At 37.0% G+C, this 17,573-nt stretch overlaps 1 protein-coding gene across 10 annotated transcripts in view; it reads left to right on the plus strand.

The window, feature by feature from the left end:
* The window catches only part of PMS1 (PMS1 homolog 1, mismatch repair system component), an 89,078-nt gene that overhangs the window by 39,757 nt on the left and 31,748 nt on the right, over positions 1-17,573 (plus strand). For 9 of the 10 annotated variants that reach the window (XR_002731666.2, XR_002731665.2, XM_023212417.2 and 6 more), the window contains one exon: positions 16,848-16,964. The exons of the other annotated variant lie outside the window; for it this stretch is intronic. Coding sequence is in view for 7 of the 9 variants with exons in the window: in XM_023212417.2 (XP_023068185.1) it covers positions 16,848-16,964 (117 nt within the window). In the remaining 2 variants the exon portion in view is untranslated. The remainder of the gene's footprint in view (positions 1-16,847; positions 16,965-17,573) is intronic. 10 annotated transcript variants of the gene reach the window in all.

Below are 17,573 nucleotides of genomic sequence, written 5' to 3' on the forward strand. Positions count from 1 at the left end.
TGTATCGTTTCCCACATACTAAGTCAGGCTGGATAAATTAGTTATTATAACTAAACATAGTGTAGTCCAACATTCGTTGATTCCAATACAGGCAAATAACCTGGTCAGCCTTTTAAAGAAGTAGAAGAAATGAAAATTATTTGACAAGATTAAAAGTAAAACAATTTAAATGTTTTACTAAAAGTTTATATAGGCCTATGTAGATAAAAAGTACCACTTGTCTTATCTGTGCATTATAACTATTTGTTAAAAACATCTAAGAGCAGTTATAGTGGGACATCTAAGGTACTTTTTAAACAGTGAATTAGCAAACCTCAGCATATGTGTTTCTACCTTTATTTTTTTCTTTTCATGGGTATCTGAAGCCTCTTTTCTGACTAAAAGGTTTTTCAAAAATAGAATATCACAATATTGAGTGAAATATAATACTTAAAAAATACATTGAACTGGATTTGTCAAATTCATAAAATGTGGATGGAAGCTTTACTTTTTAGTGTGATTATAATGGCACTACTCTTGTCATTATCCTGTTTTTATTTTATTTTAATTATTTTTTAAAGTTGAAGAATTAAATATTTTAATGGTTCTAATCTTGTGCATTCCATGTTACATTAAACCTGTTCATATGATGAGTAGTTTTCTGTTAGAACAAAAAAAGAAATTGGGAAGCAGTATTTATAGTGTACTACAGTTTATTATTTTTGGAGGACACTGTATTAGAACTTATATTTAGCAAACTCAAGTTCCTTTATAGCCTTCAGTAATTTCAGATGCAGTTCAAATCCTGGAGAGTATGTTGAGAGTATTATACTGTGAAAGTAATATAAAATCGTCAAAAGTCTTTTTGTAAAATTAAGTATTAGCTATTGTACAGAGAAATCATGGACTGAATTAGAACAAGCTGTTTATGTTCAAGCTCTTTTCTCATAGTAGATTTTTAAAATTTTTATATTTCTTAATAGTGCTATTGCACCTTTAAAATGTCAAAATATATTGTTAAACCTCCCAAAATAGCAATGGCGGGTTACTATAAATCTCTTTGAACACTGAGTCCTACTTTGCTCTTAGCCTTTTTCTTTTAAACATGCCTACTTTCATCATTCTTTATGTGCTTTTTTGTAAAGAATGTCTTTGTCTGCTTAAAATTTAAACCTGACGATATTGTTGTCTTTATTTTTTTCTGCATTAGAAACAAACAATCATTGCACATAATACGAGAAGTACTATTGCTATTTTGATAACTTGGATTAGATAGTGTTCCTTCTTTTTATGAAGGTTTAACCTGCCAAGACATTCTTTGAATACTGATAATGTTGATGTTCTTGCCAGTATGGTTATGTTAGAGAGAGGTATTTTTCTTCTTTCATCACCGTGTTCCTTGAAAGCATAGTGAATAATGAGACAGCCAAAGGGAAATAATTTACAAGTGGATTCAGTGAGTTTATTTAAAGTAGATATTATTTGGAGAATTGCTAGAGCCATTCCTTAGATGAGCACTACAGTTTTCAGCTTTAGTTGTAATAACTGAATCCCTGTGAGGTCCTACTGTAAATATTTTTATTTATAAAGTAGTTATTTTGCAAAATTAACAGTTTTTCTCAATATGATAGTATCTGAAACCAGTTTAGTATTCTTAACTATTTCATATGACAGTGCTTAATTTCATAGACCACTAGTTCAAAACATAATGTGAAATGTATGATTTCAAATAAGGGCTACTCCTATATATGTTATAATTGCTGATTTGTGTGTATATTTGCTTTTCCAGAAATATTATTTGTGGTTGTAAAAATTGTTTTGATTGCATTTTGTTTTGATAATTAGAGGCCCACTGGTATTGCAAAAGCTGAATTGGATGTCATTGATATAAGACGGTTTTAACTGTTATGCAAGAGAGACATGAAATTAAAGAATGTTTTCCTTCCTATTCCCACTTCTGTATCACATGACCATTAAGGCTTATTGAGATGTTGGTTTTCTGTGTTGTTTGTGTTGTTGTTGTTTCTTTGTTTTGAGGTCTGGAAGAATGATGTCAGCTCCAAAGGGTTGAATATCTCTGAATTCAGTTAATCTGGGAAGAGGCAGGCCCTTAACCAGGAACAGAGACCCAAAAAACTGGCTGTGGAGATTTGGTAGTGAGTGGTGGCTGAAGATTTGGTTTATAAGATGAAGATAAATAAGTGATGCCCTATAATATATATCCCCTGTACTCATGATATCTCCATTGTCATTTTGTCCTTCTCTATCTTTTACTTGATCATCTTGAATGTCCCAGATTTGTTTTACCTGTGCTACGGGGAATCAAGGAAAAGTCTTTTGCCACATTTGGACCAATGTTAAGGGTCAGCTTCCCTCCCCCAATCCCAGCCAGGAATGTGAAGTCAGTATAATCAGAAAGAGGTTCCAATTCAGGAGTGTAGCTCAAATGCCCCTTCCTTAGGAAGAAATTATTCCAGTGCCAGTCTGGAAAGTTTGGGTGTGTTTTGTTTTTGTTTCTTTTTTAGTTAAAGAAGGCGGGCATCTTTTCAGATATATTTTAAGATTAGTTATCAATATGGTTTGGTTTGGTTTTTTTTTTTTTTGCTGCTTACAAATTAATGATGACTAAATTTATTAAATGGTTTTCACATTTTCTTCTTTTGTTAAGGATTCTTTTACTTTTCACCTAAATTTTGTGAAATATAGAAAAGATGAAAGACATGTAAGTCAAATTTTAGTGTAGTTTTATGTTTGTAAGCAGTATTGGGAGTCTCTGAAGTCTTCCATTATTCCTCAATAGGACATTATTCCTCAACTGCTCCCATTGTGTTTTCCATGTATTTCTATTATGTCATTTTGCTTCACTGGCAGTGATTTGCATCTACTTGACAGACTTTTATGGGAGGGAAGGCTACATCTAATTCATCTATATTCCCCTTAATACTGAGTGCATAGTGCAGGATGGAATATTAAATTAATTAGGTAGTGTTAAAGCCAAAATAGTAAGTGTATGAAACACTAGTTTTAAACACTCTGGCCTCTCATCCCTTATTCATAATATTTATTAATAAAATTCATTCTTTTGAATTCCCTGGTGACCTCTTATGTATTTAGGGAGTATATTTTCACTTGTATTCATATATACAATTCTAGTCCATTGCCCTTCCTGGGAGCTAAGTCACTGATACATCTTCTTTAGAACTAATAAGGAATCGTATAAAGACTGCATGGATGGGGCGGTTGAGGGGAAACACTTGATGGACAGTCTCTAAGAGCTGTCAATTTAATGTATTTTGTTGCTATTAACAGACAAATAGGACAACATAATTGTTCCTTTACTGATCTTCTAACCAAATACATTTGATATATTTATTGTTAATCCTAACACACATTTCTCTATTCCAACACTGTAGATTTCTCTTCCAAACAATAATGTCCAGATAATCCTACACAAATGTAGCTTTTTGAGATTAGGCCAGTGAAAGTCAATGACATGGTCTCTAACGCCCTTTTTAACTCTCAAACTCTGATTTTTAAGGATGTTCACATATGTGTATTTTGAGCACTTCATTTCTTTCTTAGAAAATTGGAATTTCACATTTCTTTTACTTAGAAATTCTACTGAGTTCATATATGAAATCATAAAATAATAAAAGTTACAAAGTTCTGCAATAAACATGGTTATGCAGATCTCTTTGACATACTAATTTTCAACCTAAATGCCCATCAAATGATGAATGGATAAAGAAAATGTCATGTGTATATATTATATATATATACAATAGAATGCCATTTAGCCATAAAACAGAATGAAATCCTGTCATTTGCAGCAATATGGATGATCTTGGAGGACATTATGTTAAGTGAAATGAGCCAGGCACAGAGAGACAAATACTACATGATCTCACTTGTATGTGGAGTCTAAGAAAGTTGATTGCATAGAAATAGAGAGCAGAATAGGTGTTACCAGAAGCGGGGGAGGGGAAGGAGAAGGAGGAAAGCTAGAGGAGTTGGTCCATGGGGATAAAGTTATACTTAGGAAGAATAAGTTTGTGTGTGTGTGTGTGTGTGTGTGTGTGTGTTGTGTGTGCTGTGTGTGTTTGGTTTTTTTTTTTTGAGACGGAGTCTCACTCTGTCGCCCAGGCTGTAGTGCGGTGGCACAATCTGCGCTCACTGCAAGCTCCGCCTCCTGGGTTTACGCCATTCTCCTGCCTCAGCCTCCCTAGTAGCTGGGACTACAGGCGCCCGCCACCACGCCTAGCTAATTTTTTGTATTTTTAGTGGAGACGGGGTTTCACCGTGTTAGCCAGGATGATCTCGATCTCCTGACCTCGTGATCCGCCCACCTTGGCCTCCCAAAGTGCTGGGATTACAGGCGTGAACTACTGCATCCGGCCCAGGAAGAATAAATTCTTATATTCTGTCACACCGTAGGGACACTATAGCAAATAACAATGTATTGTGTATTTCAAGATATCTAGAAGAGCTTTCAAATGTTGTCATCACAAAGAAATGAGAAATGTTTGAAATGATAGGGTAATTGCCCTGATTCGATCATTGCACTATGTATACATGCATTAAAACATCACATTGTACCTCATAAATGTGTAATTATTGTATGTCAATTATAAATTTAAAATCAAAAATGTTTTAAACACTCAGTTGCAGAGTTTACTGGTAAACACTTCACTGTAATAAAGCATCTCTCACAATGTATCTCTGAAGAAACATTCTCAGATTTAGCTTTTCAACCTGTAAACTCTTCACAATGGCACAATGTGTAAACTCTTCACAATGGCACAGTGGTAAAATTAAAATAGTTAAAAATCATGCTTTAGATGTAAAAACTGGATTATAGGGTTTACTGGTAAACATTAAATTCAGTGTAATAAATAAGCTCACAATGCATCTCTGAAGAAACATGCCCAAACTTAGCTTTTCAACCTTTGTATATGAACTCTGCCATAAGTCACAATGGTCAAAACCATGGTTAAAAAGCATGTTCTAAACACTTGATTACAGAGTTCACTGTGATGGGTAAACAGTTCAATTCACTGTAAGAAAGCAGCTCAAAATGCATCTCTGGAAATAAAAAAAAAAATGAGGATGTAGAAGGATCTTTAGATCTTTACGTCTGAAAAGACCACTGAAAATCTTTTTTGTCCTGCCTCAAATCTTTTAGCAAATAGTGTTTTTAATCCCGTCCGCCTGACTTTTTATCTTTGTGTGACCCCAAGAGTTTTAGTGAATTGCCCAATGACGTAAACATTGAATATAGTAGAGGATCACATATCTTAATTTTTAATGCATCATTCATCCTCCGTTACTGTAACTTCCTCCTACCAGCTATACTCAGAGTATTGAGTAGGTGCTTTAGAAGGGTTAAGTGATGGCTTGCACTCTGAAGGAGCTTACGATGTAAATGAGGAGATAAGATGTGAAAGTGTATAAACATAACATAAATATACCATAGACCTTGTCATTGCCAAAACCACACTTACTCCATAATTTCAGTGTTAATGTGTTCCTTCTCTAATCACTACCTGATGCCTCTCCATCTTACTCTGTTCAACAATCCTTAGACTCTGTTGGACCTGTGATCCATTGTTCCTACTGCTTTTTAATTGTTTGTTGTCCTCTGGTGTCCTTGGTTCTCTCCTTACCTTGCTCCAATTTTGTGGTCCATCATTGTCATCCTTCTCTTGGGCACTTTGTCAGTTCTCTTGGTCCTTTCTCATTTAATTGTACTTGTTTGACTAACCAAATCCTGATTAAATCCATCTTGTCATCATTTTGGTACCTGAGCCAGTATGTAGGGGAAGAAAACACCCATGCTGAATAGTGCCTCTGTAAATTCATGAGCACTAATCTTCATGCTGCCAGACAGTCATACTCCTGTTTTTCCAGTTAGCAAACCAGAAGCCTTAGGGTTATTCTCCGCTACTGATTCTCTCAAACTGTAATCTGATTCCAGAGTAAATTCCATAGGTCTAACTTTAAAATATATCTAGAATCTAACGACTTTTCACCATGTCTGTGACTACCACTGTGGTCCAAGCCACCACCATTATCTACCTGGATTTTTGTAATAGTATCCTAATGAACTCTCCCTGCTTACTTCTTACCCTCTTCGGTGTATTTTCAGCCAGTATTTCTGTAAAAATGTGAGTCAGATCATATAACTCGTGTTTAATTAGTTCCCATCTCATTCAGAGTAAAATCAAAGCCTTTATAAGCGGCCTATGAATTCTCTATCGGGGTCAGTAAATTTTTTTTGGTATAGAGTCAGATGGTAAATATGTTAGGGCTTTTAGGGCCATATAGTTTCTCTTACAGCTATTCAGCTCTGTTGTAGTGTGAATGTAGCCATAGACGATAATACTTTATTTACAAAAACAGAAAGGCCGTGGACTGTAGTTTGCTGACCTCTGTAGATCCGATGCCCCCATTACCTCTGGTTTCATTAATCTCTTTCCTTTTGCTCATTTTGCTTCAGTTGTTTCTGGAACCTGTGAGTCATACTTCCAGCTCAGGACTGTCGCATTTGTAGTTTCTTTGCCTAGAACATTTTTCCTCAAGTAACTGGTTCAATCCTCATCTTTTAGGTCATCACTTAAACTTTCTCCATGAGGCTTTCTTTAGCCCTCCTAAAATTGCAACCATTTCCCCTGTCCCCCCGCCCCCTACTTTCCTGCTTTATTTTTCTTAAACTTATCAGCATCCAGTATGCTATATATTTTATTTATCTTGATTTATTTTCTCTCCTCCTCTAGAATATTATTTCCTTGAAGGAAAGGACTTTGGCTCTTTTTTCACTGTCGTATCCCTAGTACTTACAGTAGTGCCTTAAGTAGGTGCTCAGAAAAGATGTCAGATGAATGAGGGCTGACAACACGATCAGAGACTGAGAACAGGAGCACTCCATTATGCTAGTGGCATCAGCCCGACTGGACTATAAGCGTAGGCCTTAAACCACCTGAGATCTAGAAGCAGATGGTATCAGTGTAGATTAAAGGTAACAACTGGACAGAGAGAGAGCAAAACAGCAAGTATTAGCTCTCATACTCTAGACACTTCCCACTCCTATTGGTTGGGAGACTTCTAGAAAGTCACCAAAAAGGGAGGGGTGAACCTGGCCAATTGGTAGGTGGGTGTTATTCATTCAGTGGAGTAGGAACAACCTCTGAATGAGATTTCATTTAGGACCCCCAGGTAGTTAGGTTATAGGAAAATTTTGTTACAGTAGAATTTGGTTATGTGGATAAAATGGTCAAGATTATTCTAAGTAGAGAAATAGTTTAAACATAAAACACATAGGAGAGCACATTTAGAGGCAGTAAACAAGTTTGTTTAAATGAGTTGGTATTTAATATGAGAGAATAGAGGAAGATAAATCCAGCAAGATAATTTAAACTTTTTAAATGAGAAAACTGGAAGCCATTAAAAGCTTTTAAGTAGGGAATTGACATGATCAAGAAGTTGCTGCTACCTTTGAGAGTCAGTTTGGCAGTACTCTACGGGGAGGAGCTAGGGAGACCATAAACATTTAGGAAGCTGCTATAAATTGTATGCTCTAAGGGCCTGAATGCAGACAAACACATTAGGTGTGAAAAGCACGAAATGTCTATTTTCTTTTATAGCTATTATGGGGAAGAATCAATGGGACTAGCTGTGAGTAGAAAAGGACCAGAAGAGGTTTGATGATAACTGATTTATTTAACTTATATGCCTAAGGAAATGATAATACTACATCCTTTTTCAAACCCTGAATGCACACATCTGAGTTGCTCCTATAATGTATTGCCTTCATGAATTACACTGACATAATTTTGATTTTACTCCCAAAAGAAGCGTATAGAAACAAAACTTTTAAAGTGAAATTGTTACTGCACCAGTAGAGAGTTGTTAACTAGTCAATTCAGAGAGAAAAACTAATCAACTCTAGGCTGGGTATTATTTATTTTTTAAATTAAAAAGAAATTTGTTTAAGACAGAATCTTGCTCTGTTGCCCAGGCTGGAGTGCAGTGGCACCATCTCAACTCACTGCAACCTCCATCTCCCAGGTTCAAGCAATTTCCGGCTAATTTTAGTATTTTTAGTAGAGATGGAGTTTCACCACGTTGACCAGACTGGTCTCGAACTCCTGACCACAAATGATCCTCCCACCTCGGCCTCCCAGTGGATGTTATTTGTTACTCTTAAAACTTGTTGCTTGTTTTAGGGGGGAAAAAGACCCAGAAGTAGAATAAGGAACCACACTGTTGAGATCTTAGCCCGAACAAAATAGGGTGTATAGGAAGAGAAATAACACTGGATAGGTACCAGGGAGCCAGCTGATGGGAGTGTTATAAGCTCAGCGTCTGTGCGTTTGGTCTTAATATGAAGGAGAACAACTTAAAAATCATGTAGAGGATGGAGTTGTAATGCAGAAAAGATGATTGGGAGGGCTTCATTTTGAATGAAAACCAGAATGTAATCTATAAAGTGTCCTATTAAATGAAAATAGAGAGTAAAGGCTGAAATCAAATACTACTATGTTGTTACAAAGCAATAGCAGCTTGATTTGTAAGTAACCTTTTCCATAAAGTGAAATATGTTAGAAATGAGCAGTTGCCTCAGGGTTCAAAGACTGAAGAACTGATCAGCAAGGCTGACCTGAAGGATTTTCTTTTTTTTTTTTTAAATTGAGATGGAGTCTTGCCCTGTCGCCCAGGCTGGAGTGCAGTGGCACAGTCTTAGCTCACTGCAGCCTTCACCTCCCGGGTTCAAGTGATTCTCCTGCTTCAGCCTCACGAGTAGCTGGGACTACAGGCGCGTGCCACCACGCCCAGCTAATTTTTTGTATTTTTAGTAGAGACAGGGTTTCACCGTATTAGCCAGGATAGTCTTGATCTCCTGACAGCGTGAGCCACCACACCTGGTCAGGTTTTCTTTAAACAGTATTAAGAAGTACAGATAATACAGAGGCAGAGAAGAGAATTTCAAATATTGTCATATTTACCTAACTTTAGTGCTGTTTGAAAGGTAGGTAGTGAACTTTAGAAGGCCAGTTATTGAAATATTTGTTACTTAAATAATAGTCTCCTAGTCCTAAAACATTTTATGTGTTTTAAATAATAAAATACAAAAATGGATACTACTGTATTGAACAGCTCCTGAATATTATTACTAGTGTCAAGACCAGCCATCTCCCTCTGCCAGCTTTGTTCTTGAAAACAGAAAGAATGTTACACATTTTAATGTAGTAAGTGGGCCAAGAGAGTTCTAAAAAGTACGGTTTTAAAATTCATCTCCAACATCTAAAAACACACATTAACTTCTTTTTCTTCTTCCTTTTCTATGTGAAATCTGAGTAAACTTACTGTTGATTTGCTTCTCATAGAATAGTGTTGACCTTTTCTTGTAATTGCAGTGACCTATATTTAAGTTAAAGCTTGAGCCAGCTAGTATAAGAAACAAATTTGCTTTTAATTAGTTAAATATAGTTAATATAAGAAGTAAATTTATGGCCTGGCACAGTGGCTTACGCCTGTAATCCCAGCACTTTGGGAGGCCAAGGCAGGTGGATCATGAGGTCAAGAGATCGAGACCATCCTGGCCAACATGGTGAAACCCTGTCTCTACTAATAATACAAAAATTAACTGGGCATGGTGGCACACACCTGTAGGCCCAGCTACTTGGGGAGCTGAGGCAGAAGAATCGCTTGAACCTGGGAGGCAGAGATTGCAGTGAGCCGAGATCACACCATTGCACTCCAGCCTGGCGACAGAGTGAGACTCCATCTCAAAAAAACAAAAAAATTTATTTTCATTTGAATAATTAAATATTTCATATATACCAACTGATGCTTTTTCATTAGGCTTTAAATGTTGTAATGATATGATTCTTTTTAAAATCGGAACCCCCGCCCCCACTTCCCTGCTGGAAGAAACCATACATGTAGCAGCACTATGTGGGAGACTTGTCTTGATGGATGAGAATAATTTCTAATTAATCTTTTTTTCCTTTATTTGTTATAGAAAGTGTGTCAGATCTTCAAGATTTTTACTTTTGAGGAAAAAAATTATAGAACTTTCAGAGACCACCACAGTCTTCCTTTCATCCTTAGGAAGAACTTACTTAACTACATATCAATAAAATAGACTCTGGAGCATAGTTTCAAGTTCTGACCTTACATATTGCCACTAACTGGTTTACATTACTTGTCTAGGCTTCAATTTCTTTGTCTCTTTAAAGTGTAATAATAGTACTTACCTTACAGAGTAAGGTTTTTAAATGAAAAAAAGCATTCACAGCACAGTGCCTGCTCCATAAGTACTCAGTAAAGGTTAATTGCTATTGTTATTAATGTGAATATTGTTAAAATCTGATTAGATTCAAAAAGGATTATTAGAGGAAGTGGCCTTAAGACTGGTTCTTCGGAAAGATTACGCGGGCAGAGGTATTCAGAGCAGGGAGAACAGCATATGCAATGTCAGGGAGTCATCAGAGGTCAGAGAAAGCTGGTCTAAGAAATGAGATGAGGCTAGAAGGGTTGCTTGGAGCCAGATTCTGAAGGACGTTGTGTAGCTTACATGGGAATGTGTACTTCTTGTGGAAGTGACCAAAAGGGAACTAGACATTTCAGTAGGAGACTAACAAAATAAGATAATTCTCTTGGCAGTTGGAGGATGGACTAAATTACGTTTCATCATTGTTAAGAATGTGGAGACTGATTCCATTTTCTGGGAAGTTACACAAGGAATGGAGAAGAGGATCTAGGCAAGAAAAATATTTCTGATGTAAATAAGATTTGATTACCAATTGGAAATAATCTTTCTTGTTTTTAAAGACTGCAAATAAATGAGTCTCAACAATATCCCTTTTGAAAGTTATGCAAAGATTAACTTTATGCCTTTACATTTTTATTTAATGTTTTATTCTATTTCATTTTATTTTTAGAGACAGGGTCTCACTCTGTTGCCCAGGCTTGAGTGCAGAGTCATGATCATAGCTCACTTCAGCCTCAAATTCCTGGGCTCAAGTGACCCTCTTACCTCAGCCTTCTGAGTAGCAAGGAACACAGGTGCATGCCACCATACCTGGCTAATTTTTTTATTTTTTGTAGAGACGAGGTCTCACTGTGTTGCCCAGGCTGTTCAACACAAGCTTAAGCAACATGGTAAAACCCTATCTCTTCAAAACATACAAAAAAATTAGCTGGGCGTGGTGGTGCGCACCTGTAGTCCCAGCTACTCGGGAGGCTGAGGCAGGAGAATCCTTGAGTCCAGGAGGCTGAGGCTGCTGTCAACTATGATCACACCGCTGTACTCTAGCCTGGGTGACAGAGTAAGACCCTGTCTCGAAAAAAAAAAAAAGCAAACCAAACCAAACAACAACAAAATTCATTGGTGCTGCTGCTTGTTTGGTGGAAAAAAAAAAAAAAAAAATCCAAACAAGAGTTTAGTACATCTGTGCCTACAATTTGCAAGAATTTTGGTTGCAGTCTAAGCCAATAATGTATCCTCTTTATTTAGAAGGAGTTGACTTTGCTCAAGCAGTTTTAGCATTGTACTATTCACTTAATTATGCATCATCTGTGTGCAGCCTACATTTCTCTTTATCACAAATTGCCTTTACAAACAATTGAGGTTTACTAATTAAATATTGAATATTCTCATCTAACTTCATTTTCTTCAAGTAGCGTATGTCAATGAGGTAGGAATTAGGGGCAAGATATATTTGGCTAACTTCAAACCTAAGATGGTGTGCATGTAATAATATATTTTTGATTGAGGTGTTTTTGCACTGTCATCATACTGACTAGAGTCAGATTCTTAGTTGGCACATCCAGGTGCTCCAACTTTGTGTGACCTAGATAGAAAACATATGGAGGTTTGTGTGTATTTTTAGCACATGTTAAGCTTTTGGCCTAAGGGCAAGATTTACAAAAACCTTCAGGAAGTGAAAAGAAAATCTCTGTTTTTGAAAATAACATAGAATTGATGAAACAGTAGAGAAAGCAAACTGAAAACTGTATTCTGGATTCCCGGTATTCCCAGTTTTTTTCCATCACATTTTATAGTTTAGTTTTTTAATGATGGATCCTGTTTTGAAAATGAATCTTAGTTGCCCAATGAGAAGATTTTATTTGTTGGCAGACCACTATCATTTATTACTAGCCCAAGTGTAACTAGTTTAGAAAATGCTCTTAAATTAGCCCCTTGATCTGATGCAATAATTGCCTAGTGTGAAATAATGCTCCCAGACTCCTAGCGTGTTTACTTTAAAGTAAAATCACATTGCATGGTTCTCATGTTTCACAGCTTTTTCTAGGACCCATTTCCTGAAGTGATCTTTCTGCGGTTCTGTATACTAACTATTCAGCAGGTCAGGCAGTGAAATAGCATCCTTGCATTAATCAGCAGCTAAGATTTATATCTGTATCTAAGGCATCACTCTAATATAAACTAAAATAAACAAGATGATGTTTACATTAGTAATACCACAGGCTTTTTAGCTATATTCAGTGCAGGAGTTTTAAAACATTGGTTTTTTGAAATATTTCCTTGAATGCTTTATTTTAAAAATGTCAATATCAGATAGTTAGCATTCCTTTAAAGAGGTACACTTTTTGTGAATAAGATTTTTTTTTTTTTTTCATTTTTGGGAGGGGTCTCGCTCTGTCACCCAAGCTGGAGTGCAGGGTGAGTCACTCCCACCTCAGCCTCCTGAGTAGCTGGGACTACAGGTGTGTGCCACCATGCCCAGCTAATTTTTAATTTTTTTTTTTTTTTTTATAGAAACAGGGTCACACTATGTTGCCCAGGCTGGTGTTGAACTCCGGACCTCAAGTGATCCTCCCACCTTGGCCTTGTGAATAAGTTTTTATGGTTCAGCGATTCTTTGTCATAAGGAACTTCTGATGTGGAAAATATGAAATAGGGGACATTTCATTTCCTATAATTGCAGATTATTCAGAACCTTATCTACTTCCTTTTATTTTGAACATTGTTCCTTAAATTATTAGCTGTTGGCTGGCTTAAAACTAGAGCCTTAATAGCAGAAGCCAGTAGTTTGCCTTTCTAGAGTGCGTGTGCATGCAAAGATTACAGTCTGGCAGTTCTTCAAAAAACATGGAGCTACCATGTGACCCAGCAGTTCCACTCATAAGTCTATACCCAAGAGAAATGAAAACATATGCCAACACAAAAACATGAACGTGCATGTTTATGGCAGCATCAGTTATAAAAGCCAAAAAGTAGAAACAACTCAAACGCCCATCAACTCATGAAAGGATAATTCAAATGTATTATCTACAATGGAATATTATTCAGCCATTTAAAAGGAGTGAAGTACTGAAATAAATAAACTTGAAAAGGTTATGCTAAGTGAAAGAAGCCAGTCAAAGCGCATATATTGTATTCCATTTATATGAAATATCCTAAGTGGGCAAATTTTATAGAGAGAGAAGCTAGATTAGTGATTGCAAAGGGATAGGAGTCACTGATGATGGATATAGGATTTCTTTTTGGACTGACAAAATTGTTCAAAGATTAAATCATGCTGTTGGTTGCACAGCTCTGTAAATAATCCAAAAACCATTGAATTGTAAATTTAAAGTGGGTGAATTGTAGAGTGTATGAATTATACCTTAAACTGTTATATTAAAAAGAAAGAAAAGGAAAGATTGGTTTGGATTTCCTTAAGTCAAGTAGTAGACAAAAAGTGTAATTTTAACAGGTATGGTGGTATGACAACTAGCAGACTTATCTTTAAAAACAAAGAGCTAGTTTTCAACTCTACTGGGGTTACTTTTTCCTAAGGAAAAAAAAATGTGTTTATTTGCTCATTCCTTTAACAAGTAAGTATTTAGTGGGCTTTACTAGGTGTCTGGTACTGTTCTTGGTACCAGAGACTGAACAATCAACACTGAACAAGCTGAACTCATCATCTCCTGCCACCAATCCTGCTCTTGTGAGTTTCTTACCTTGTTGAGTGTTACTACCACCATTCCAGTTTCCCAGGTCAGAAATCTGGGAGGCATTCATGATTCTTCTCTTTTTATTCCCTCTCCACATAGAGTCAGTCATCAAGCCCATTTTGTATCCTTTAGTCTGTCCCTGTTTTCTGTTTTCCTCCTACCAGAGTGGTGGTTCTGTTAACACAGCCCGATAATTCTCAGCCGCGGTGTATTAATACTAGTAAAGTACCAAAGTTTGGAAATGGTTTATTTTAAAAAACAAACAAACAAAAAAAACGTAAGGGAATAATCCTGTCAATGTCACTTTCACTGACTTGCATTCCACTGAACTTTTGCAAGAGGAAGAGAAAGCTGTAGCACGATAGCTAGTATACTAGGAATTAATTACACGTAGTCCTCAGGTCACCTATTGGAATATTTTTTGAATGTGAACTTTCAGTTTTGCATGTCATTCGTAAAAGTTGAGAGTCTCTGAGTTGGAGGAATATGATCACCTTTTTTTTTTTTTTTTTGAGACAGCGTCTCTCTCTCTCTCTCTCTGTTGCCCACGTTGGAGTGCAATACTACGATCTCAGCTCACTGCAACCTCCGCCTCCTGGGTTCAAGTGATTCTCCTGCCTTAGCCTCCCGAGGAGCTGGGATTATGGGTGCCCGCCACCACGTCTGGCTAATTTTTTTATTTTTAGTAGAGATGGGGTTTCACCATGCTGGGCAGCTGGTCTTGAACTCGTGATCTCAAGTGATCCACTTGACTCTGAAACCTTTTTTCAGTGAACCAAGCTAATGAAACTGAGTAATACAATTCTGCTATTTTGTACCTCCTCCATAATCTTCAAATATTTAAATCATTGTCATTTTGCTTTCAACAAAAGACCTCCTTTCTGCATTTTAGAACAAAGGGGAACTTTCTCAGCCTCCAGCCACTAAGTCTCCAAACCTACTTGCTAGTGTACCCGTTCTTCCCCTTCAGTTTCCTGGTCAAATGTGTCCTATTCCTGCCTCCAGTTATTTCCCTGTCTGCTTGCATTTCCCAGCCAGACTTCAGAAAAGTTCTTTTTTTCATATCCTTCCCATAGTCACTATCCAAATTGGTTCCATTTACTTCTCTAGAACTTCTCTCACACTCTTGATTGCCGTTTAGCCAACCACGTCTGTTCCTACCATACTCGCTCAACATTGGAAACATACGATGACTACTTTCTTCAAAAACATCCTTGTTCTGTGTACCACACTTTGCTGCTGCTCTTTCTGCCTCTGTGACCACTCCTTTTAGGTTCCTCCTCTTCCTCTGCCTGCCCCTTTAATGTTAACATTGATATTTTCTCCCAAACCCTTTGCATAGTTTCCTCCAGACTTAGGAATTGCTAAGTGAATTCGTTGAATTCTACCTGTACTGATGATGGGATTTGACTGTAATTGGACCTTGTTTAACTGAAGAAATTGCAATATGTCAAATCTGATTATGTACTTCAAAGCCAAACCTTGGTCTAGTCTCTCTGGACCATGATTCTCTTAAAATCTACCCCATGTTGACCTAAAAGGAAGAAGCTGAAGCAGAATTAATATAGAGAGTTTATTTGGACCAGTGTTGAAGACAGCTGCCTCAGACACACTTCCAAATTATCTTGGGGTGTGCTCCATTAGGCTTTTGTTATAAGCAGGTTTTTAAAAGCAAAAAGGGAAACAAGGAGTGAGTTGATAGAGTTGTTTGTCAGGAATTTTGATTACTAGTTAGCTGTACATCGTTGAGCTATAGGGTATGGGTTATGGTGTCTGGTGTGTGGCATTGTTGGGTCAGTGGCTACTTGTGGCAATAGCAAGCAGTTTTCAATAAATACTTAGCTCAAGGGGGAAATTACTCTCATTTTAATGCCTCTCTGGGCCTGATAATTTAAAAGGGCTCACATTTTTCAGATACGAAGTATTGTGTATATATGTGTGTGTGTGTGTGTGTATGTATATATATTCTTATTTTATTTTTTAAGACAGAGTTGCGCTCTGTCACCCAGGCTGGAGTGCAGTGGCGTGATCTCACCTCGCTGCAACCTCTGCCTCCCCAGTTCAAATGATTGTCCTGCCTCAGCCTCCCACGTAGCTGGGATTATAGGGGCATGCCCCACGCCCAGATGCTTTTTTGTATTTTTGGTGGAGACAGGGTTTCACCATATTGGCCAGGCTGGTCTCGAACTCCTGACCTCAAGTGATCCACCCACCTCAGCCTCCCAAAGTGCTGGGATTACAGGTGTGAGTCACTGCAACCATCTCTCTCATCTCCAACATACTCACAGTGAAAAAATTCCAACCTCATGATTCAGCTTTTATGTTTATGAGATTCAGTTAACATTTTGCGAATTCTCTATTTAAAAGGTACAAAGATAATTTTAAATTGTGATTTAATTAAGAATGGTTTTTCCAAAATTTTTATACCTGTTGACTGTTTATACAAATCCTGTAACATAGCTGATCATCCTCAGTAAAATAGTAATACCTTATTTGAAGCAGGAATTTGTTTTTAAATATACACGAGAGTCTATATTTTGAATGTGAGGATTAGAAGTAGAGAGAGAATCAATATTTAATGAAACCGTTTTATGCCAGGCACAGGCATATGTGCTTGTCTACATATGCATTTTTTATCTTCCAACAACTCTGAGAAATCTTGTAAAGAAGAGAAAACCAAGGTAAAGGGAAGTTAAAATAGATTGTACACTGCAACATATACAGCTTCTAAAATTCAGAACCAGAGTTTCTTTTGTCAGACCTCACAGCTCATGAATCTCTTCTAAGTGATACTGAAATTTTAAGCTGAGGATGAATGCCAAATATAGGAATAAAATACTGACTTCTTGAGTTCAGTAAATCTAAATTGTATTAAAAGTTATCTTTATCATTTTTGTCCCTAGGCAGTTATTTGGCAGAAAACCAGAGTATCAGATCACAAGATGGCTCTCATGTCAGTTCTGGGGACTGCTGTTATGAACAATATGGAATCCTTTCAGTACCACTGTGAAGAATCTCAGGTATACTGCAAAAATGTTCTCTGATAATTCTGATTTACTTACGAAGCTCTTCACATATTTCCCTTTAGGGCAGTTACAGTAGAAAGAGGTTAGTCTTTTAACATTTTAATCAAATATGTGTGTAAGGTAAAAGAGACAATACAGAGTTTATGTTAAACCTCTTTCCCCAGCCCTGCTTCCCTTTTTATCTTGTTTGTTGCTTACAATGATTTTCAAAAAAAATTATGTTCAATTTAGAATCTTTTCTGTTTACTTTCTGCTATAAAAGAAAAATAGTTGATTAAGCATGGTGACTCAGGCCTGTAATTCCAACACTTTGGAAGTCCAGGGGATCAGATCACCTGAGGTCAGGACTTCAAGACCAGCCTGGCCAACATGGTGAGACCCTGTCTCTAATAAAACTATAAAAATTAGTCCCGTGTGGTGGCACATGCCTGTAATCCCAGCTACTCGGGAGGCTAAGGCAGGATAATCACTTGAACCCAGGAGGCAGAGGTTGCAGTGAGCCGAGATTGTGCCATTGCACTCCAGCCTGGGTGACAGAGTGAGATTCCATCTCAAAAAAAGAACCGTTTTTCTCCCCCTTTCCCATTCCACATATGTACTTAA

The sequence above is a fragment of the Piliocolobus tephrosceles genome, chromosome 11, assembly GCF_002776525.5.
Source record: "Piliocolobus tephrosceles isolate RC106 chromosome 11, ASM277652v3, whole genome shotgun sequence".
In the NCBI taxonomy this organism is placed as follows: Eukaryota; Metazoa; Chordata; class Mammalia; order Primates; family Cercopithecidae; genus Piliocolobus; species Piliocolobus tephrosceles.